Consider the following 25,007-nt stretch of genomic DNA (forward strand, 5'->3'; position numbering starts at 1 on the left):
TTACTCCCCTAAAAGACATATATCTGTCATCAACACCTTTTCCCCTAAAAACATATATCTGTCATTAACACTTATTCCCCCAAAAACGTATATCTGTCATCAACACTTACTCCCCTAAAACATATATCTGTCATCAACACCTACTCCCCTAAAACATATATCTGTCATCAACACCTATTCCCCTAAAACATATATCTGTCATCAACACCTATTCTCCTAAAACGTATATCTGTCATCAACACCTATTCCCCTAAAACATGTATCTGTCATCAACACTTACTCCCCTAAAAGACATATATCTGTCATCAACACCTTTTCCCCTAAAACATATATCTACCATAACCATTTATTCTCTTAAGAACATATATCTGTCATCAACACCTATTCTACTAAAACATATATCTGCCATTAACATTTGTTCTCTTAGGAACATATATCTGTCATCAACACCTATTCTCCTAAAACATATATCTGTCATTAACACCTATTCCCCTAAAACATATATCTGCCATCAACATTTATTCCCCTAAAACATGTATTTGTCATCAACACTTATTCCCCTAAAACATATATCTGTCATCAGCACCTATTCCCCTAAAACGTATATCTGTCATCAACACCTATTCCCCTAAAACATAGATCTGTCATCAACACCTACTCCCTTAAAAGACATATATCTGTCATCAACACCTATTCCCTTAAAAGACATATGTCTGTCATCAACACTTACTCCCCTAAAATACATATATCTGTCATCAACACTTACTCCCCTAAAATACATATATCTGTCATCAACACCTATTCCCCTAAAACATATATCTGTCATCAACACTTATTCCCCTAAAACATATATTTGTCATCAACACATATTCTCCTAAACATATATCTGTCATCAACACCTATTCCCCTAAAAGACATATATCTGTCATCAACACTTACTCCCCTAAAAGACATATATCTGTCATCAACACCTTTTCCCCTAAAAAACATATATCTGTCATTAACACTTATTCCTCCAAAAACGTATATCTGTCATCAACACTTACTCCCCTAAAACATATATCTGTCATCAACACCTACTCCCCTAAAACATATATCTGTCATCAACACCTATTCTCCTCAAGCATATATCTGTCATCAACACCTATTCTCCTAAAACGTATATCTGTCATCAACACCTATTCCCCTAAATCATATATCTGTCATCAACACCTATTCCCCTAAAAGACATATATCTGTCATCAACACTTACTCCCCTAAATTATATATTTGGCATCAACACCTATTCCCCTTAAACATATATCTGTCATCAACACCTATTCCCCTAAAAGAGATATATCTGTCATCAACACTTACTCCCCTAAAATACATATATCTGTCATCAACACTTACTCCCCTAAGATACATATATCTGTCATCAACACCTATTCCCCTAAAACATATATCTGTCATCAACACCTATTCCCTTAAAAGACATATGTCTGTCATCAACACTTACTCCCCTAAAATACATATATCTGTCATCAACACTTATTCCCCTAAAACATATATTTGTCATCAACACCTATTCTCATCAAACATATATCTGTCATCAACACCTATTCCCCTAAAAGACCTATATCTGTCATCAACACTTACTCCCCTAAAAGACATATATCTGTCATCAGCACCTTTTCCCCTAAAAACATATATCTACCATCAACATTTATTCTCCTAAGAACATATATCTGTCATCAACAAGTATTCTACTAAAACATATATCTGCCATTAACATTTGTTCTCCTAAGAACATATATCTGTCATCAACACCTATTCCCCTAAAACGTATATCTGTCATCAACACCTATTCCCATAAAACATATATCTGTCATCAACACCTACTCCCTTAAAAGACATATATCTGTCATCAATACCTATTCCCCTAAAACATATATCTGTCATCAACACCTACTCCCTTAAAAGACATATATCTGTCATCAACACCTATTCCCCTAAAACGTATATCTGTCATCAACACCTATTCCCATAAAACATATATCTGTCATCAACACCTACTCCTTTAAAAGACATATATCTGTCATCAACACCTATTCCCCTAAAACATATATCTGTCATCAACACCTACTCCCTTAAAAGACATATATCTGTCATCAACACCTATTCCCTTAAAAGACATATGTCTGTCATCAACACTTACTCCCCTAAAAGACATATATCTGTCATCAACACCTATTCCCCTAAAAGACATATGTCTGTCATCAACACCTGTTCCCCTAAAAGACATATATCTGCCATCAACATTTATCCCCCTAAAACATATATCTGTCATCAACACTTATTCCCCTAAAACATATATCTGTCATCAACACTTATTCTTCTAAAAGATATATATCTGCCATCAACATTTATTCCCCTAAAACATATATCTGTCATCAACACTTACTCCCCTAAAACATATATCTGTCATCAACACCTATTCCCCTAAAACATATATCTGTCATCAACACCTATTCCCCTAAAGGACATATATCTGTCATCAACACCTACTCCCCTAAAACATATATCTGCCATCAACACCTATTCCCCTAAAACATATATCTGTCATCAACACCTATTTCCCTAAAAGACATATATCTGTCATCAATACTTACTCCCCTAAAATACATATATCTGTCATCAACACTTATTCCCCTAAAACATATATTTGGTATCAACACCTATTGTCCTAAAACATATATCTGTCATCAACACCTATTCCCCTAAAAGACATATATCTGTCATCAACACTTACTCCCCTAAAAGACATATATCTGTCATCAACACCTTTTCCCCTTAAAATATATATCTACCATCAACATTTATTCTCCTAAGAACATATATCTGTCATCAACACCTATTCTCTAAAACATATATCTGCCATCAACATTTATTCTCCTAAGAACATATATCTGTCATCAACACCTATTCTCCTAAAACATATATCTGTCATTAACACCTATTCCCCTAAAACATATATTTGCCATCAACATTTATTCCCCTAAAACATATATTTGTCATCAACACTTATTCCCCTAAAACATATATCTGTCATCAACACCTATTCTTCTAAAACGTATATCTGTCATCAACACCTATTCCCCTAAAACATATATCTGTCATCAACACCTACTCCCTTAAAAGACATATATCTGTCATCAACACATATTCCCCTAATAGACATATGTCTGTCATCAACAATTACTCCCCTAAAAGACATATATCTGTCATCAACACCTATTCCCCTAAAAGACATATGTCTGTCATCAACACCTATTCTGCTAAAAGACATATATCTGCCATCAACACTTATTCCCTTAAAACATATATATATATGTCATCAACACTTATTCTCCTAAAAGACATATATCTGCCATCAACATTTATTCCCCTAAAACATATATCTGTCATCAACACTTATTCCCCTAAAACATATATATATATGTCATCAACACTTATTCTCTTAAAAGACATATATCTGCCATCAACACTTATTCCCCTAAAACATATATCTGTCATCAACACTTACTCCCCTAAAACATATATCTATCATCAACACCTATTCCCCTAAAACATATATCTTTCATCAACACCTATTCCCCTAAGACATATATCTGTCATCAACACCTATTCCCCTAAAATATATATCTGTCATCAACACCTACTCCCCTAAAACATATATCTGTCATCAACACCTATTCCCCTAAAAGACATATATCTGTCATCAACACCTATTCCCCTAAAACATATATCTGTCATCAACACTTATTCTCCTAAAAGACATATATCTGCCATCAACACTCACTCTCCTAAACCATATATCTGTCATCAACACCTACTCCCATAAAACATATATCTGTCATCAACACCTTTTCCCCTAAAAGACATATATCTGTCATCAACACCTACTCCCCTAAAACATATATCTGTCATCAACACCTATTCCCCTGAAACATATATCTGTCATCAACACCTATTCCCCTAAAAGACATATATCTGTCATCAACACTTACTCCCCTAAAATACATATATCTGTCATCAACACTTACTCCCCTAAAATACATATATCTGTCATCAACACCTATTCCCCTAAAACATATATCTGTCATCAACACCTATTCCCCTAAAAGACATATATCTGTCATCAACACTTACTCCCCTTAAATACATATATCTGTCATCAACACTTATTCCCCTAAAACATATATTTGTCATCAACATCTATTCTCCTAAAACATATATCTGTCATCAACACCTATTCCCTTAAAAGACCTATATCTGTCATCAACACTTACTCCCCTAAAAGACATATATCTGTCATCAACACATATTCCCCTAAAAGACATATGTCTGTCATCAACAATTACTCCCCTAAAAGACATATATCTGTCATCAACACCTATTCCCCTAAAAGACATATATCTGCCATCAATATTTATCCCCCTAAAACATATATCTGTCATCAACACTTATTCCCCTAAAACATATATCTGTCATCAACACTTATTCTCCTAAAAGGCATATATCTGCCATCAACATTTATTCCCCTAAAACATATATCTGTCATCAACACTTACTCCCCTAAAACATATATCTATCATCAACACCTATTCCCCTAAAACATATATCTTTCATCAACGCCTATTCCCCTAAAACATATATCTGTCATCAACACCTATTCCGCTAAAATATATATCTGTCATCAACACCTACTCCCCTAAAACATATATCTGTCATCAACACCTACTCCCCTAAAACATATATCTGTCATCAACACCCATTCCCCTAAAAGACATATATCTGTCATCAACACCTATTCCCCTAAAACATATATCTGTCATCAACACTTATTCTCCTAAAAGACATATATCTGCCATCAACACTTACTCCCCTAAACCATTATATCTGTCATCAACACCTACTCCCCTAAAACAAATATCTGTCATCAACACCTACTCCCCTAATACATATATCTGCCATCAACACCTATTCCCCTAAAACATATATCTGTCATCAACACCCACTCCCCTAAAACATATATCTGTCATCATCACCTATTCCCCTAAAACATATATCTGTCATCAACACCTACTCCCCTAAAACATATATCTGTCCTTAACACCTATTCCCCTAAAAGACATATGTCTGTGATCAACACTTATTCCCCTAAAACATATATCTGTCATCAACACTTATTCTCCTAAAAAAAGCTTTTTTTTCAAAGACTACAAATTCCAAGTCAAAATTAATTTGCAAGGAAGTGAGCATATCACATATAAAAATGAAGATGTAGCAGAGGTTTTTAATAAATTTTTTGTCAATGAAGCCACAGTGTTGGTAAAGAATATATTTTTGACATAAACAATTATCCAAGTTTACTAAAAATAGAAGAGAATTTTTTCGAGATTAACCTTTTTGTTTTAACCAACCTGTTAAGAGAAAGTAGCCAAAATTTGGTGTAAAAAAAAGGCTACAGGTGTGGACAAAATATCTGTGAAACTAATAAAATGTTGTAAACCAGTAATTGCTTTACACATAAGATACGAGTACATAATTAGTTAATCTATTAAAACATATTTTTGCCCAGATAAACCAAAGGAGGCACATTTTAAGAAGAGTGATTTTTTTTTGAAATATAATTGTAGACCTGTTATAAAATTTTTGAAAAGTACTATCAAAGCAGTTATCAGAATTCTTCTAAAACATCTTTTTTTGTGGATCCTCAATGCTCTTCAACTTTGAAATTTGTTTGGCATTTTTAACTTTTTTTGATTCGAGTGTCACTGATGAGTCTATTTTTTTTACGGAAAACACGTCTGGCGTACAATATTTCGATCCTGGTATCTATGATGAGTTTATTTGATAATTTGTTTGCGCATTCAAAAAGGACATGGTGTCAAACAATCCTACGAAAACTCCTGGACGATAAGAAACTTGTTTTAGAACGACAATGGCTGCTATTCTCATGGATCTGTCCAAAGCGCTTGACTGACTACCCTATGACTTCTTATATTTAAACTGTCCTCCTATTGCCTATCGGAGAATGCTACTATATCAATATCACCATGTCTTTTTAGTAGAAACCAACAGATTAAGATAGGAGGTATTGTTAGTAGCTTGGCAAATGTACAGAAACGTGTGCTCCAAGGATCAGAATATGGCCCGTTACTTTTTTAAAATGTTTTCATTAACGAAATATTTCATTTCATTAAACAAGGTCACTTGTACAACTATGCTGACGGCAATACTTTTTCTTTGAATTCTCCAAATTATGAGGAACTTACTACAGTTTGAGAATATGAGAGTAATATTTTGATTGACTGGTTTCATTTTAATTTTTATGCAAGCTAATTTTAACATGTTTTAGGCTATTGCTTTTGGTAAAATGTCAGCGAATAGATCTCCTTGATTTAAAATTGATAATACTGATATATCTCATGAAGAAACAGTCAAACTTGTATGTGTAGATATTTTTTTATTTTAAATTTTGATAACCGTATTAAAACCATATATAAAAGACTTATACAATTTTACATGATTTTGCCCCACCTGTTTTATGAGACTTAGTTAATAAATAAGGCCATGCATATAACTTCAGATATTCTAATCTTTTACAGATACCATAAGTAAGAACCACAAGGTATGGTGAATCTTTAAGGTATGCTGCTCCACTTTCTGGAACTCCCTCCCAGAAGATTCAAATGATGCTTAAATTTTAATCAATTTAAGGATGTATTCTTCTGATGTTTCAGTCTCGTTGAAATCTCGTTCGGGAATTATTTCTAAAACATGTGATTCAAGTGGAAAATATTTATGAATTTAAAAATATTATTATAATTGAACTAAACTCTGTTAAAAAAATGGGTACTTACAATAAGTAATTTTTGAGTAATAAAATTTTTCAAATTTTATAACCAATCCAGTCAGTTTCATCAGCGAAAATGTTGAGAAAATGGGTGAGGGGTACATAGAAAGGATTTTACCAAAAGTATGTACATCCCATATGGATTTTTTCTTTTAAAAATTCTTAGATATGTATTTTTTCAATCATTTATAACAAAGAAGTTGAAATAATATGGTTTTTGTTCTAGTAAAAAGAGAAAAATCCCAAATTGACCATGCCGAAAACGCAACAAATTTGTATAAAACCTTCTAATATTAACACCAACCTATAATTTTATCAAGTTAAATTTATTCTGATTAGTCCACTTCATCTTTAATGAAAGTATGACAAAAAATTTGACTGTGAAACTGTTATTTTTTTTTCATGATAATAGCCCCAAAATGGGTAAAAATTGATGAAAATGGTAAAATCATTAAAAATGGGGTACTTTCAAATAGCCGTAGGAAAAAAAAGTGCCCCACCATAAAAGAACTTTCTTACAGTCATATAAACCCAAAAATCAGGTTAAGAAAAAAAGTTTAATTCTAGAAATTGTTGGCTTCTCAGATGGGTTATCCTTAAGTCCATGATCTCGTGCTGGAGTGTTAAATCATGTTCCTATGTTGTCTGTATAAATTGGCCACACTTTAATCCATACATGTATACTGCTGCACCATACCTTAAAAAAACAGATCTCCTTTGTTTGTTTGTTACTGTTTTATCTTATTCTTCTTCAAGAGTTTTGCTTATTTTTTGTGCTAATAGTTTTAGTTGTTACATTATGTTTTTTATGAACTTTTATGCTAAACTACTCCTTTTTGCGACAATTGTTTATGTCTCTAAACTAGTGTAAGTCTTGTGTTGTTCTATTGTGTCTGCACGCACTGTAAATCATAGGCATGGCTTTAATTAATTATGTTTGTCGGTTCATATGCTCGCATAGCTTATGTTGTAATATTATTTAGCTTTTCGACTTAATAAATAAAATGTATTTGGTATGATTTGATTTGAGAATCTAGAGTCGGTTACAAGCTCATTAGAGCTTATGTTGTCTCTGTTCGTATACTCTGCCGACTCTAAATAAATCTTATTTATTTATTTATAGAGTTGAGACATTCAAATAAGGGATCATTTCAAAAGGAATAAATTAATTTTTGATTTACGCGGCACACCAATGGCTTTTATAATATTGCTTTCAACAAATAAAAAAAGATCCTTTTGAGTTTGTCTTCCCACCTCTTCTAACACAATTATTGGCTTTTTGGTTGTTATATTGGTTCAATAACATCACATGACAATTTCTCTATATAGATTGGTGGGTAGATAGGTTTATTGATTGATTGAAATTTTGTATACTGTCAAATTTGACGAATTTCACATTGATTAATTAATTGATTGGATTTATTTGATTTGCTTGGTTGAATGGAATTATTCATTGATTAACAGTTTCATAACGTGAATGTATGAATGATTTTATTTTCATAAACTAATGACATAGTAATAGAGACAATAGGTATATACAACAATAGAATGTACAGTGCATGTGTGAAAGAATGAAATACATATTAACCAGGAGGAGATACTTTCACAACAGCTTTAATGTATTGACATATTTTTTCTAAAACTATAATATTATTTGAGGAAAACAGTTTAAATAATGTTATGGCGTTTGCATTCTTCCAACAAAATTCTGGTAAATATTTTTTCTTTCATTGTCTAAAGACAAAATGTTATGATACTCGTTACCGATTTCAGCCGAGCCAAACAGACGACACAATCTGAACGTAAAGAATCGCATATTTCATATTGAATAATTCATTTTGACTGAATGCTACTGTGACATCCAGTAACAATTTTTTATCGCACACATTTTACTCATGATAAATGCACTTCCTTCTAATATAGAGGCAGATCGGGAACCAGTTACTCGATGAAAAAATACACTATGTTACGTTTCCAGGAACAAGCGGAACAAAAAGGTAGGGTCTAGATCCCCTTAAGTTACATAGTTTCGGGTCAGTGTAACATGTTCATTTGTATCTAAATCATTGTATTCTAGCAGCATGCAGGATTTAACCCCTTTCTCCTTTTCCCCTTCCAAAACAATATTTCTTCACAAATTTCAATGGGAACATGCAAGGATTAACAACCTCTCAAAATTATTATTGAATCTTCCTTCATAGGGGGTCCTTGGAATTTATTTTTTAATTCATTTGTTGCATGTGCATTTTGTTTTCTTTGTAATCAAAATCGGACTTTGAACTTAACTTTTGTTTTTTTTATTGTATTTCATTTCAATGTGAATCTGAAAATTCTCTCGTATTTTCTTTTTCGTTTTAACTTAGAGACCCGTCCTCGCGTATTTAATCGAAAAGCATATTTAAAGCCCTGCTTTATAAATCAAGAGGATCAATCTCCTTCCATCATATAACTACACGAGACCAACTACCGCTCAATTTCAGTCTCTGTTTAATACAAAAAAGATTTCAACGTTAAAAAGTATATGTATTATAGTAATAACAGAAAAAGGAAGTACCCCTGGTTAATGGACATTTTATTATGTATCTATTTCCATCTTTTAGTTTTTATTAATATCATATTTCTGTTTTTTTATTGTTTTTTTCTTTCCTTTATTTTGTATAACTTTACTCCTCTCTATCTCTCTCTGTCTCGATCGAAAAAGTGGTTCCCATTCTGTCTCTTTTTGTATGAAGTCTGGTGGCAAATAACCTCTGGAATTTTGTATGAAGGCTGGTGGCAAATAACCTCTGGAATTTTGTATGAAGGCTGGTGGCAAATAACCTCTGGAATTTTGTATGAAGGCTGGTGGCAAATAACCTCTGGAATTTTGTATGAAGGCTGGTGGCAAATAACCTCTGGAATTTTGTATGAAGGCTGGTGGCAAATAAACTCTGGAATTTTGTATGAAGGCTGGTGGCAAATAACCTCTGGAATTTTGTATGAAGGCTGGTGGCAAATAAACTCTGGAATTTTGTATGAAGGCTGGTGGCAAATAACCTCTGGAATTTTGTATGAAGGCTGGTGGCAAATAAACTCTGGAATTTTGTATGAAGGCTGGTGGCAAATAACCTCTGGAATTTTGTATGAAGGCTGGTGGCAAATAAACTCTGGAATTTTGTATGAAGGCTGGTGGCAAATAACCTCTGGAATTTTGTATGAAGGCTGGTGGCAAATAAACTCTGGAATTTTGTATGAAGGCTGGTGGCAAATAAACTCTGGAATTTTGTATGAAGGCTGGTGGCAAATAACCTCTGGAATTTTGTATGAAGGCTGGTGGCAAATAACCTCTGGAATTTTGTATGAAGGCTGGTGGCAAATAACCTCTGGAATTTTGTATGAAGGCTGGTTGCAAATAACCCCTGGAATTTTTATCTGAATGGATCAAAGCTGTTCAATCATGCAATCAGAAGCGCGATAAAAATCTACGATGTATAATGAACATACGGGTTGCTGGCCCTTTAAAGAAGCCGTTTTCAAGAAGTTCGTAGATGCTTTATACAGGTTTTCCGCTGTAATAAAAAAATAAATAAAAATTGTGGCGATTGCGTCTCGACTTTTCTTTTTAACGATGGTCCGGAAAAGAAAACTGTTGTTATGAAGAAATATATTCAAAAGTAAGAAAAAAATCTCTGACTTTAGTGTTGATCCTTTAAAAGGACAGGAAGTATCCGATAAACTTAATGAAGGTGAAGCCCATGTTCCCAGAAGTAAAAACTAATGTTTTCATAATCTTTATTGCAATTTTACAGTTTCTATTAAAATGTAAATGTTTATTATTATTTTGAAGTGTTTATTTATTACAATGTAGATTAAAAAATAAATATGTAGAATTATTATAGACAACAATGCGGAAAACTGTTTTTTTTTTGTTAGAAAGAAGGACATTTTTTAACGGAAACTATGTGAATATAAGTTGGCAAAAATAAATTGAAAGTGGCGAAAAATTTTGTTTTGGTAAAAGAGGTGGCGAAAAAGAAAATTGACCCAGAGGAAACCCAGCTTTATCATTTTTAAGATATACTCTAAACTCCGTAATTGTAATTTTTACAATTTTGTCAGCAGACAGTATTCCAAATGGTAGTAATTGTGCACTACTAATGACTGACTCATTTTTGTACTCATATAAAGCAGAACTTACACAAAACCTTAAAAAAACCAAAAAGAAAGACATTTTACAAGCTTCTTTAAGTTCACTTTCAGACATCTTGATGATGCATGTTCGCCTCGAGTGCGGGAGATCGTGGATTCGGCCGGGTCAAACCAAAGACTGTAAAATTGATATTTATTGCTTCTCCGCTAAGCACACGGGTTTTAAAATAAGAGGAAAGACTTGTCGGGTCGGAGTCTGAAAAATGTGTCCGGGTAGAGTGACATGTCTTCCTGTGGATCGTTAGATTGTGAAAAATCCGGCTCAGCGTGTCGGTCTAGTACAAAGCAGGGTTCATACTCGCCTTTTTTCTTAAAAAATTCATCGGAAGATACTAAGACCTTGTTGATGAATATTGCGTATCAACTTCACGAATAATACATGATGGTCTTGAAGTATCGATTCTAGGTACTGACGTTGTTTATCATCTTAAATACGTGTTATAGTATTCTTTTATTTGTCTTTTGATATTTCTAACCTTTACTGTTTAGTCCATTTTTGGTAATATCCTTTTGGCGTGGCTAGATATTTATACAACCCGCCACTGTGTTATTGTGTTATTGTGCTATGGTCATTTTTGTATTCTTATCTTTCATTTTGCGTATGTGCTTTGTCTATAGAGTATCTATATGTCATTTTTTTCTTTGTTGACATATTTGTTTGATGTATTTGAGCTTTTAGTTTTGCCATTTGATAAGGGACTATCCGTTTTGAATTTGCCTTGGAGTTCGTTTTTTTTTGTCATTTCACTTTTTATTCATATCGCACTAACATGTTCTTGTCCTGAATGTGCGTTTAATTTGCCACTTGACGTTTAAAAACCATTCACAAATCACTCACAAATTACACTTTTCAATGAGTTCGTACATCGCATATATATATATATATATATATATATATATATATATATATATATATATATACAAGTCTAAATTGAAAACAACGTTCAAACCTATGATTTCGTTGGATAAAAACCGCAATTTTTATACGTGTGCATGCAAAACAAGTTTCTTGTTAGAGTGATCTAAATACAGCACAAACAACATTTTATATATATATTGACACTAAAATTTACGACAAAAGGGACGATTTTTCGTTCACTATTGTTAATCTTCCTTTTTTGGATGGTGATGTTCCCTTGGCAACATCTTACGGTATTTATATATCACAACTCGTTCGCTATGCCCGTGTCTGTTGTGACGTTTTGGATTTTAATGAACGTAATCTATGTATTACTGGTAAATTATTCAGTCAGGGATTTCGTTAAAACCTTTACTCATTTCTTCCATAGATATAAAGATTTGGTTTTGAAGTTTGGTTGTACCTGTAGAAAACTTATTTCAAACTCGATAGTACATCCTCATTTTTACGGAGATGTTGTTTTCCGAGCCCGGAAATTTAGAAAAGATCTCGGTTAACTTATCGATCCTTTAAATAAACTTATTTGAAAAGGTTACCAATTCAACACTGTAATTAGATCTTTGAATATTGTTTTTATTGGTATTAATATTGATTTTGTTATCAGTAAATTGAAATTAAAGGTCATGATTTTCTCTGACTGTTTATGACGTCTTTACACTAAATCGATTGGATGTTGGGTGTGTACTGACTGATAATTTAGTCTTAAATGCATGATTTTTTTTTATTAGTTGTCATTGGCTTTGAACTAGCTGTCAGTAACAGCGAGTACTCTCAGATCTGTGCTAAGTGTCTTTTTGTTGTTTGGATGTACGAGGGGCCTGATGGGTTATTTTCGTTCTTCGTGATCAGCGCATTTTCGCTATCGTGATCCGTTTGCTACAGATTTTTTTATTTTTTTTTATTTTCGTGATCCGTTGTGAATCGTGATTGACAAAAAAATCAACTCGTGAATCATGATGAGACCCCCCCCCCCCCCCCATCAGGCCCCTCATGTACAAGTACCCGTCTACGTCCACTTTGTGTTTTTGCTAGATGTATTTCTATTTGTATCCATCTGATGAGTTAAGCCTTTTTAAACTGATTTTTATAGTTTGTTCTTATGTTGAACTGTTACACCACTGTCCCAGGTTAGGGGGAGGGTTGGCGCCTTCAAACTAGTTTAACCCCGCCACATTATGTATGTGCCTGTCGCAAGTCAGGAACCTGTAATTTAGTGGTTGTCGTTTGTTGCTGTGTTACATACTTGTTTTTCGTTCATTATTTTGTACATAAATTAGGCCGTTAGTTTTCTCGTTTGAATTGTTTTACATTTGTCATTTCGGGGCCTTTTATAGCTGACTATGCGGTATGGGCTTTGCTCATTGTTGAAGGCCGTACGGTGACCTATAGTTGTTAATTTCTGTGTCATTTGGTCTATTGTGGAGAGTTGTCTCATTGGCAATCATACCACATCTTCTTTTTATATCACAGGGAAATTGAGATAAAGGATACTACCGAAAGTGGAAAGACTGCTGCACAGTTTGATCGTTTCATCGATATTGACACATTTAGAAGACTTCAAATTTGATACTACGACAAACGTGATGATTTCAAATAGTCAGTTTTCAATTTCGCAACAGAATCATACCCTCTGCTCCATCGTATGGTGTTTACACATATCAGGTAATATGTTACTCTCGCGCATGTTCACACTATACGGACTTCATTAACCGACCGAGGTATAATCCTTACACAAAGACTGCTGTAACAGAGCTATGCGGAAGAAGGAATGAAATCTACACTATACATACGTTTTACGGTCACTATTACGAATTATCTGACCCTTACGATGTGTCGGTGTCTCAACTCTATTGAGACATGTTTAAGCGGTGTTAGATCTATGGATACCAGTGGATGGCGGTTGATGTTTCCTACAAGTAAACTCTATCGCCGCACCAGGTCTTCATGGAGTTCATGCGATTCCCTCTCCATGGCGGTTGATGTTTCCTACAAGTAAACCCTATCGACGCACCAGGTCTCGATGGAGTTCATGCGATTCCCTCTCCATGGCGGTTGATGTTTCCTACAAGTAAACTCTATCGACGCACCAGGTCTCGATGGAGTTCATGCGATTCCCTCTCCATGGCGGTTGATGTTTCCTACAAGTAAACTCTATCGACGCACCAGGTCTCGATGGAGTTCATGCGATTCCCTCTCCATGGCAGTTGATGTTTCCTACAGGTAAACTCTATCGACGCACCAGGTCTCGATGGAGTTCATACGATTCCCTCTCCATGGCGGTTGATGTTTCCTAAAAGTAAACTCTATCGACGCACCAGGTCTCGATGGAGTTCATACGATTCCCTCTCCATGGCGGTTGATGTTTCCTATAAGTAAACTCTATCGACGCACCAGGTCTCGATGGAGTTCATGCGATTCCCTCTCCATGGCGGTTGATGTTTCTTACAAGTAAACTCTATCGACGCACCAGGTCTCGATGGAGTTCATGCGATTCCCTCTCCATGGCGGTTGATGTTTCCTACAAGTAAACCCTATCGACGCACCAGGTCTCGATGTTTCCTACAAGTCAACTCTATCGACGCACCAGGTCTCGATGTTTCCTTCAAGTAAACTCTATCGACGCACCAGGTCTCGATGTTTCCTACAAGTAAACTCTATCGACGCACCAGGTCTCGATGTTTCCTACAAGTAAACTCTATCGACGCACCAGGTCTCGATGTTTCCTACAAGTAAACTATATCGACGCACCAGGTCTCGATGTTTCCTACAAGTAAACTCTATCAACGCACCAGGTCTCGATGTTTCCTACAAGTAAACCATATCGACGCACCAGGTCTCGATGTTTCCTACAAGTAAACCCTATCGACGCACCAGGTCTCGATGTTTCCTACAAGTAAACCCTATCGACGCACCAGGTCTCGATGTTTCCTTCAAGTAAACCTTATCGACGCACCAGGTCTCGATGTTTCCTACAAGTAAACCCTATCGACGCACCTGGTCTCGATGTTTCCTACAAGTAAACTTTATCAACGCACCAGGTCATGATGTTTCCTACAAGTAAACTCTATCGACGCACCAGGTCTCGATGTTTCCTACAAGTAAACTATATCGACGCACCAGGTCTCGATGTTTCCTACAAGTAAACTCTATCGACGCACCAGGTCTCGATGTTTCCTACAAGTAAACCATATCGACACACCAAGTGTCGATGTTTCCTACAAGTAAACCCTATCGACGCACCAGGTCTCGATGTTTCCTACAAGTAAACCCTATCGACGCACCAGGTCTCGATGTTTCCTTCAAGTAAACCTTATCGACGCACCAGGTCTCGATGTTTCCTACAAGTAAACCCTATCGACGCACCAGGTCTCGATGTTTCCTACAAGTAAACTCTATCGACGCACCAGGTCTCGATGTTTCCTACAAGTAAACTTTATCGACGCACCAGGTCTTGATGTTTCCTACAAGTAAACTCTATCGACGCACGAAGGTCTTGATGTTTCCTACAAGTAAACCCTATCGACGCACCAGGTCTCGATGTTTCCTTCAAGTAAACTCTATCGACGCACCAGGTCTTGATGTTTCCTACAAGTAAACTCTATCGACGCACCAGGTCTCAATGGAGTTCATGCGATTCCCTCTCCATGGCGGTTGATGTTTCCTACAAGTAAACCCTATCGACGCACCAGGTCTCGATGTTTCCTACAAGTAAACTCTATCGCTGCACCAGGTCTCGATGTTTCCTACAAGTAAACTCTATCGATGCACCAGGTCTCGATGTTTCCTACAAGTAAACTCTATCGACGCACCACGTCTCGATGTTTCCTAAAAGTAAACCCTATCGACGCACCAGGTCTCGATGTTTCCTACAAGTAAACTCTATCGACGCACCAGGTCTCGATGTTTCCTACAAGTAAACTCTATCGACGCACCAGGTCTCGATGTTTCCTACAAGTAAACCCTATCGACGCACAAGGTCTCGATGTTTCCTACAAGTAAACTCTATCGACCCACCAGGTCTCGATGTTTCCTACAAGTAAACTCTATCGACGCACCAGGTCTCGATGTTTCCTACAAGTTAACTCTATCGACGCACCAGGTCTCGATGTTTCCTACAAGTAAACTCTATCGACGCACCAGGTCTCAATGGAGTTCATGCGATTCCCTCAGTTGTTATTTTATTCTTATTCGATCTGACGAGTCAAGCCTTTTGCAACTAATTTTTACAGTTTGTTCAGTGTTTTGCTGTTTCAACACTAGCATTCACAACACATCTTCTTGATATTCTAGAAAAATCTTTTTTTTCTGCACAAAACAAAACAAAACAAAACAAAAACAAGACAAAAAACAAAACAAAACAAAACAAAACAAACAAACAAACAAACAAAAACAAATCAAAACAATATTACAAAGATAAGTTCCTGTCTTTAGGTCCGACACATGATCATACGAAGGGGTAAACTATTATTTGAAATCTTAACCTCTCTATTTACATATTGATACATGTTATTACAAAAGATAAAAACACATCGTTGTTCCAACGCCATATTTAATCCTTAAATCATAGCAAGCTATCTAAAAAGTAGATATAAAAAGCATAATTCCCTTATTTTTATATCAAACTGCTATTTGGAATTTTTATTTAAAAAAAAATGCATAAGGCAATCATAATTGCTATTGATGGTAAACTTATGTCTTTGAAAGAGTTTTCTCCAGATAAATTCAATCGTCAATTTTACATCATGTGATTTTTTCCGATAATGTGAACCAAGGATAAACAGATCTGAACAAATGAATACCAGTGTCAATATCAAAAGATCAAATCTAGTGTTGACTGTTAGAATAATAAAATAAAAAAAAAAAAAAAAAAAGGAGAAAGCGGCTCATGTCTTGGTTTTCCAGTGCTAAATTTTGAAATTTTGCTCAATAAGGAAAAATTCAGTTTGTGTTTTTTTACTGCTTAAAAATGCTTGAATAATTGAATAAAAGAGGCTGATTGTATCTATTGATTTCTGTTACTTGATATTTATCAGTCATCAGCTAAACATACCGTCGTAATTAACATACATATAATTGTTCTTTTAAATAAATTGAAACATTTTTCAAAGAAAGAAAATGCAGTTATAGACCAAAACAGATCCGATTCAGTGGTATGGAAACCTTCATTCTACATTATTCAAAAGGATATTTGAGATAAGATACTCTAAGGAATGACATTACAGTTTGTTGAAACGAACATTTTGTATTGATATTTTATATGTTTCCCAAATGATTTGGTTGAACGTCATTTGAAAAAGGATTTTAAACCCTTACCATTAAATTTTAATTTTAAATACTCGCTGCGGTTAACTTGTAACGATTATCTTTGTTCAGAATACTTTCTTAATGTAAGTAAAATATAAAATCTAAAAATGCCAAGCTCATACAATTCACAGGTTTATCATAATGACTTCCTTTTTTGATTTTATGCGACCTTATATGATTAACAGTTTTCTCAAAATGTCTCGCTGTTAGAACGTCATCTGATATCGAGCATGGTTTCTCAGAATGTCTCGTTGCTTTAATTTGTTCTGATATCAAACGTGTATACTTCTAAGGTTTCATATTTATGTATATGTGAATTATGTGGCTTGTCCTTAATAGCTATACATATATTTATGTATATGTGAATTATGTGGCTTGTCCTTAATAGCTATACATATATTAAGGTATATGTGAATTATGTGGCTTGTCCTTAATAGCTATACATATATATTTATGTATATGTGAATTATGTGGCTTGTCCTTAATAGCTATACATATATTTATGTATATGTGAATTATGTGGCTTGTCCTTAATAGCTATATATATTATGGTATATGTGAATTATGTGGCTTGTCCTTAATATCTATACATATATTAAGGTATATGTAAATTATGTGGCTTGTCCCTAATAGCTATATATCTTTTCTGTAGCTTGTTTTAACAGCTGTATATCTTTTATTTCATTAGATCACTACGCCAATAGTTTAAAGCTTGTTACTAATTTTCCGATTTCTTAATCAGAGTTCCAGAAAATCATCAATATAATTACAATGAAATAGAAAATACAGCTGAATAAAAGACATCAATAAGTTGATCGTCTACCTGGTTTTTAATACAGTAACGGAATGGTAAATAAACCTTACAACAAAGATCAATATAGATATGTAACTTTATCATCTTTTGTTTCATCAAGTGGGAGCCACAGTGGAATGTTTGACAATAAACATACTAGAGCCGGGGAATTGTTTTCATTTCCAGTTAAGTACACCTTTCAAATGATATTTACCCAATCAGAATCAGGAATAATAATATGCCATGAAAGGATAACAGTTCAGTGAACGTTGACAAATGCGCCAATCCGTGATTAGATTCAAATGCAGCATGCACTACAATTAAACACAATTGATTTTTTGAGACATCGTAAAGATGGTGTTGAATATTTTACAAGTTATGGAAGTCTAAGAGAATGAAGGATGTATTCTGTTAAGTTTGTCATCGGAATTTTCTTTTTTCTTTCATTAACAGGTAAGAACTTTTAAAAATTATATTTTTTATGAATATATTAATTCTAATATAAAGTTATAAACATCATTATCGTATGTTTTTCATCAAAACTAGCGTGTACTTTATTGATATAGGACTTGTGTGTTAACCTTCTTGCTAAATTCAAAAACGTTTAATCATAGACTTTACCGCATGCAAGATATCTACCTAAAATAAATATTTTTTTAAAATATGTAGTCATTGTTGACAATTGTGGGAGAGTTCGATTCGGATCAAGGATCAGTTGCTATATATCAATATAAAGAGTATTTGTCGTGGTTGGCATTAAAACATGTTATATTTGAAAAGCTGTCATCAGAGAAAACAATAGCTATAAATAACTTTATATAGAATATACAATATCTATGTATGACTCTAAAAGAATATGCAATATTCAATATGCAATTTAATTGTGATTTAGGTTAATTAAGTGCGTTTGATGGTCCTTTTTATTTAATTGACAGTTTGACTTTTCCATTCTATTCACTACACTTTTACACAAACTTATCAAACACAATTTCCTATTTTAAACGGTTGTTTTAAAATATGATTTCAAATATATTTGCTGCAACTCATGCCTTCTACTGTAATGAAGAATGTAATTATGCTAGGTATACTTACTGGAAGTCTCCTTGACACCCCACATGCACGTTTCAGCAATTTTATCGACAGATCGTAGTTGTTCCTTTTAATTACAGAATACTCCTGTATTATTGTGAACCAGTTTTAATGGCAAAACACTGTGAAGACCCGTCTAAGTTCCATTTAAATGAGAAGTTCAATAACACTAACCATTATCTTGATGATTTACTTTTGTTAAATAATCAAGAAGTCTCTAGATATACTGCCGGAAAGAAACTTACTTTAAATAAATCAAATATAAATAGAAATATATGTCCTTTCATAGGTTTAGATATTTCAGTGTTACATGAGAAACTCTCAGAAAAATCCAAATAAGTTTTCTTTCCGCATTGTTAATTTTCCTTTTTTTTTCCCTATCGGTAATTTTCCTTTTTTGGTCATTGATGTTCATTTTGCCCTATCTTACGGTGTCTGTATATCCCAACTCGTTCACTATGCTCATGTCTGTAGTGATGTTTCGGATTTAAATGAGCAGAATCTATGTATTATTGGTATATTAGTAAGTCAAGGATTTCGTTGTCACATATTAAAAAAACATTTAAACTTGAGATGAAAAGATTTGGTACCCATTGGTGGTCTTCGGCTGTTGTCTGCTCTTTGGTCGGGTTGTTGTCTCTTTGACACATTCCCCATTTCCATTCTCAATTTTATTGATAAGGAAGTTTGGTTGTACCTGTAGAAGACTTATTACGAACGGAATATCACACCTTAATTTTTACGGTGATGTTATTTATTGAGCCCGTAGACGTAAATTTAGACACGACCTGTATAAACTTCTTATGTTGTTCAGTCTTTAGTTTTCTATGTTGTGTTTTGTGTTCTGTTGTTTGTCTGTTTGTCTTTTTCTTTTTTAGCCGTGGCGTTGTCAGTTTATTTTCGACTTATGAGTTTGAATGTCCCTTTTGTATCAATCGCCTCTCTTTTATCGATCCTTTAAATCAACTTATTTTTAAAAGTAACCAATTCATTACTCTGCAATTGAATATTGTTTTATAAATAAAACACAACTCAATATTATTGCAATTCCGCTATGAACATTCACGGTCCGACATTCTGTCGATACCTATATCTTGACATTGCGCAAAATCATGTTTTTTTCTCCGACTGTTTATGACGTCCTTTTGATATTATTGTAATACACATTCTGTATGTGCCTGTCCTAAGTCAGCAACATGTAGTTCCGTGGTTTTCCCTTGTTACTGTATATCAAATTTGCTTTGTACAGTGCGTTATAATGTTGTACTGTTGCGCCATTGTGCCAGGTAAGAAGAACATGTTTTAAGTCTATCACATTTTGGTACAAGTCACTGATGGTTTGATATGGGCATGATTTGAATGATAGATTTTCAAAAGGATACAATTCCATATTGCCTTGGCACAAACATGATTTAAATGATAAATTACCAACAGGGTAGAATTCGCGAGTGCTTTGGTATGAGCCTGATTTGAATGATTGATATCCAAGAGGGTACATTTCTCTAGTGTTTTGATATGAGCATAATTTGAATGAAAATTTACGAAGAACTTACCTTTTACTAGTATTTTGGTATGAGCCTCATTTACATGATATATTTCCTAGAGGGTACAATTTAATAGTGCTTTGATACTAGCATGATTCGAAGGATAGAATTCCAACAGGATACGATTAACTAGTGCTTTGGTATGAACATGATTTAAATAATTGATTTCCAAGAGGAAACCTTTCATAAAAGAGAGACGAAAGATACCAGAGGGACATTCAAACTCATAAGTCGAAAATAAACTGACAACGCCATGGCGGCTAAAAAAGAAAAAGACAAACCTACAAACAGTAGTACACAAAACAAAACATAGAAAACTAAAGACTGAGTTACACGAACCCCTGTGGGTGATCTCAGGTGCTCCGGAAGGGTAAGCAGATCCTGCTCCACATGTGGCACCCGTCGTGTTGCCATGTTAGTACAAACCCGGTAATAAGTCACAAGTGCTTTGGTTCTGCGAATGATTTAAATGATAGCTATCCAAGAGGGTATGATTTGCTGGTGCTTTGATGTAAACATGATTTGAATGATAGATTACAAAGAGGATACAATTCACTGGTGCTTTGATATGATAGATTTGGAAGAGGGTACAATTTACTATTGTATTCATATGAGCATAATTTTAATGATAGATTTCCAAGATGATACAATTCGCTAGTGTTTTGGTACGAGTATGATTTGAATTTTAGATTACCAACAGGGTAGAATTTGCCAGTGCTTTGGTATGAGCCTGATTTGAATGATAGATTTTAAGGAGGATACAATTCACTAGAGTTTTGATATGAGCATAATTTGAATGACAGATTACTAAGAGGGTACAATTCACTAGTGTTTCGATATGATAATGATTTGAATAATAGATTTCCTAGAGGGTACAATTCACTAGCGCTTTGGTATGAGTATGAATCAATTGATAAATTTCCAAGAGGTACACTTCACAAGCGCGTTTGTACGAGCATAATATGGATGATGGACTTAGGAAACTAAGATATATATAGAGATGTATAGATATAAAGCACACATATTTAAATGTGCAAAACTATTATATTGCTCGCTCCAAAAAAAAATGCTTCCCTTGATTAAAAATAAAATATCAAAACACAATGTTGCTCGCTTGAATATAACTTGTGCTATTCATTTCGTTTAACAAATTAGTAAGAACATATTGTTTCTATCTAGAAAAAAATTCTTTCGCCTCTGAAAATAAGTATTTTGAACAAATATCAAAAATAATATTTTCGCTCGCTCGCTTAACTTTCTCGACAGTTGAAGTCCGAAGAACAAGAAAAAACATTTGTCGTGATCTATAGAGATAAACTTATTTACTCACTTTCGGCAGTCCAACTGATTTTTTTCTCTCTATTCACTCTTAAACCATTGCCGTGACGTCAGTATTCATTTACCGTGGTTACTTTTTCTAGAATCAACGCGCCCTAAATCTGTTGCTGAAATGAACTCACCAAATTATATTCAATTGTTTCCTTTATTAATTTTATTTATAGAAATAAGAATATGTGGTATAATTGCCAATGAGACAACTCTCCATCAGAAACCAAATGACATAGAAGTTAACAACTATAGGTCACCGTATGGCCTTCAACAATGAGCTTAATAAGTTTGAATTGTCTTATTTCTGATTTTTGTTCAGTAATGGAATTATTTCAAAGACTTACCATTAACTTTTGTGAAATTTTATTTGCCTTCACTGGGAATCTAACCTCCTCCCTGAAATGTATTATGTATGACCGATTTCAAACACATCAACGAAACCTCTCGGCTACCAATGGGTTGTAATCAAGATGTCTATCTTATATATATCAATGGACATAAACTGATTTTAAAATTTAATACAATGGACAAACAGGGCGTGCACATTTATACAAAGGGGAGTATTGAGATCTCACAAAACATGTTTATAGTGTGTCTTTCTATGTTGTGATGCTACACATGTTTCAGGTAGGATGAAGGTTGGCGCCTATTAAAACGTTTAAACCCACTGCATTTGTTTGCACCTTTCCTAAGTCAGGAACCTAATGTTCAGTGGTTGTCGTTTGTTGATGTGGTTTAAAAGTGTTTCTCGTTTTTTATATAGATTAGACGTTTGGTTTTCCTGTTTGACTGGTTTTACACTAGTCATTTTTGGGGCCCTTTATAGCTGTTCGGTGCGAGCCAAGGCTCCGTGTTGAAGGTCGTACTTTGACCTTTAATGATTTACTTTTACAAATTGTGACTTGGATGGAGACTTGTCTCATTGGCACTCATACCACATCTTCTTATATCTATTAACCCGGCCGTATTTTTGCGCCTGTCCCATGTCATAAACCTCTAGCCTTTGATAGTCTTGTGTGTTTTTTAAATTTGGTTCATAAATATGCTTCGGTGTTAAGTGTGGCGTCAATTTCGCTGAACTAATATACATTATTGTTTAGGGTCAACGTCTCAACAAAAGTTTAAATAATAGACACAATGGGTAAGCGTTGCATTGTTAAATAGATACCACTCACCCCCTGAGTTCGAGTTATCTTTCTAACGAACAAACGCGTATCCATTGTATCTGCATTATATAATTTCCTGTAAAGTTACCAAAACTTATCAAGCTATTTATGACAGTATCTACAAGATTTCTTTGTTAATTTTATTTATGATTCGTTGATTTTATCCTATAAATGTGTTTTTTAATGCACCGATGTATCGTGATCGATATTTAGCGAAAACATTAACTTAAACTGGTGCAAGTGGTCGTTCTAAACTGGCAGTTCGGTGAGTTTTCCCCGTGTTTAAGGCCTAACTGTCACTTTGATAAAAAGAACACCGATACAAATGCTTATCCTTTGTTTTTTTTTCATGTGTGTATAGTTGTTTTTTTCCTGAATCCTAATCATATCCTAACTTATTACAAGAAATATATTTACTCTAGTGATAAGGCCTCATAATTTTGTTTTAACATAATATTAACTAAGAAGGTCAAGAACGTAGTTTTAAGCGTTCCACGTCGTGACTAAAGCGAGAGGTATTAAATCAAAATGTTCGGAAGAATATTCCCTTAAGAGACATCACACAACACATTCCACAAATGAAATGTGACTGGGCGCCTTTTCTACTATTTCTGATTATGAATTCAGGATTACTCTATCTACTTACATACAGTTAATACCTTAAAACGAGAGGGAACCAGTAACACCTTTTTTATTCAAAAGGTTACATACTTTCATGTTTAAACGAATTCCACGTAAAGAAAACATTTCACTGAAAAGCTATATACAAGTAATAAGGTTTAAAAATGTCCACCAAAAACTATTGAGTTGTAATTACCTAGGAAAGAACATTTTAAAAGAAATAGTTTGAAAATGAAAACCTCATAATGATTCTGTATAACCTTTTTATCAAAAGAAAATTGCTGAGAAATATTTGAATTTTTAAATTCAGACAGAAAAAAATCGCAGTAATACTTTATGCTACGGTTATGTTCTTCTCGTATATTTTATGATGGTATGATACTAAACCCCTAACGAGAGGGATTGTGCTTGATTTTCATATGATGATGACATAATCTTTCAATCAGTTTAATTGAGGTCTGGAGCTGGCATGTCAGTAACTGCTAGTACTTTACTAATTGTTAATTCATATTGATCATTGTCATTTTCCTTAGTTTCTTCTGTTACCTATTCTAACATCGGACTCGGACTTCTTTTAAACCGAGTTTTACTGTACGTATTGTTATGTGTTTGTTTATTCTACATTGGCTATAGGTATAGGGGGAGGGTTGCGATCTCACAACACATGTTTAACCCCGCCGCATTTTTGTGCCTGTCCCAAGTAAGGAACCTCTAGCCTTTGCTAGTCTTGTATGTTTTTTTAAATTTTGGTTTATTTATATGTTTCGGAGTTTAGTGTGACATCAATTTACGCTGAACTAGTATACATTTTTGTATAGGGGCCAGCAGAAGACCGCCTCGGGGTGAGGGATTTTCTTGCTGTGTTGAAGACCCATTTGTGGCCTTGGGCTATTTTCTCTTCTTTGGTTGGGTTGTTGTCTCTTTGACACATTCCCCGTTTCCATTCTCAATTTTATTTATAAATTTAAAGATATTTCTAGTGTAACTCTTGCCCCGGAAAACCTTAGACTGACATATTTTTGTATGAAGTCAACACTTAAAGAAACCATATACCATTTGGGAGATGATGAATGAAACAACATAATGGCTTCTTATCGTTGGATACAGACATAAAATATAACAATGGAAGCGTATATTGTATATATACAAGCAG

General features: G+C 34.3%; 1 protein-coding gene across 1 annotated transcript in view; it reads left to right on the top strand.

The window, feature by feature from the left end:
* Positions 1–18,425: 18,425 nt before the first annotated feature.
* Positions 18,426–25,007, top strand: part of LOC127700018 (neuronal acetylcholine receptor subunit alpha-7-like) — a 47,310-nt gene continuing 40,728 nt past the window's right edge. Inside the window, exon 1 of the mRNA XM_052203456.1 lies at positions 18,426–18,558. Coding sequence (XP_052059416.1) covers positions 18,507–18,558 — 52 coding nt within the window. The 5' untranslated portion in view covers positions 18,426–18,506. The remainder of the gene's footprint in view (positions 18,559–25,007) is intronic.

Source organism: Mytilus californianus, unplaced genomic scaffold, assembly GCF_021869535.1.
Source record: "Mytilus californianus isolate M0D057914Y unplaced genomic scaffold, xbMytCali1.0.p SCAF_46, whole genome shotgun sequence".
NCBI lineage: Eukaryota > Metazoa > Mollusca > Bivalvia > Mytilida > Mytilidae > Mytilus > Mytilus californianus.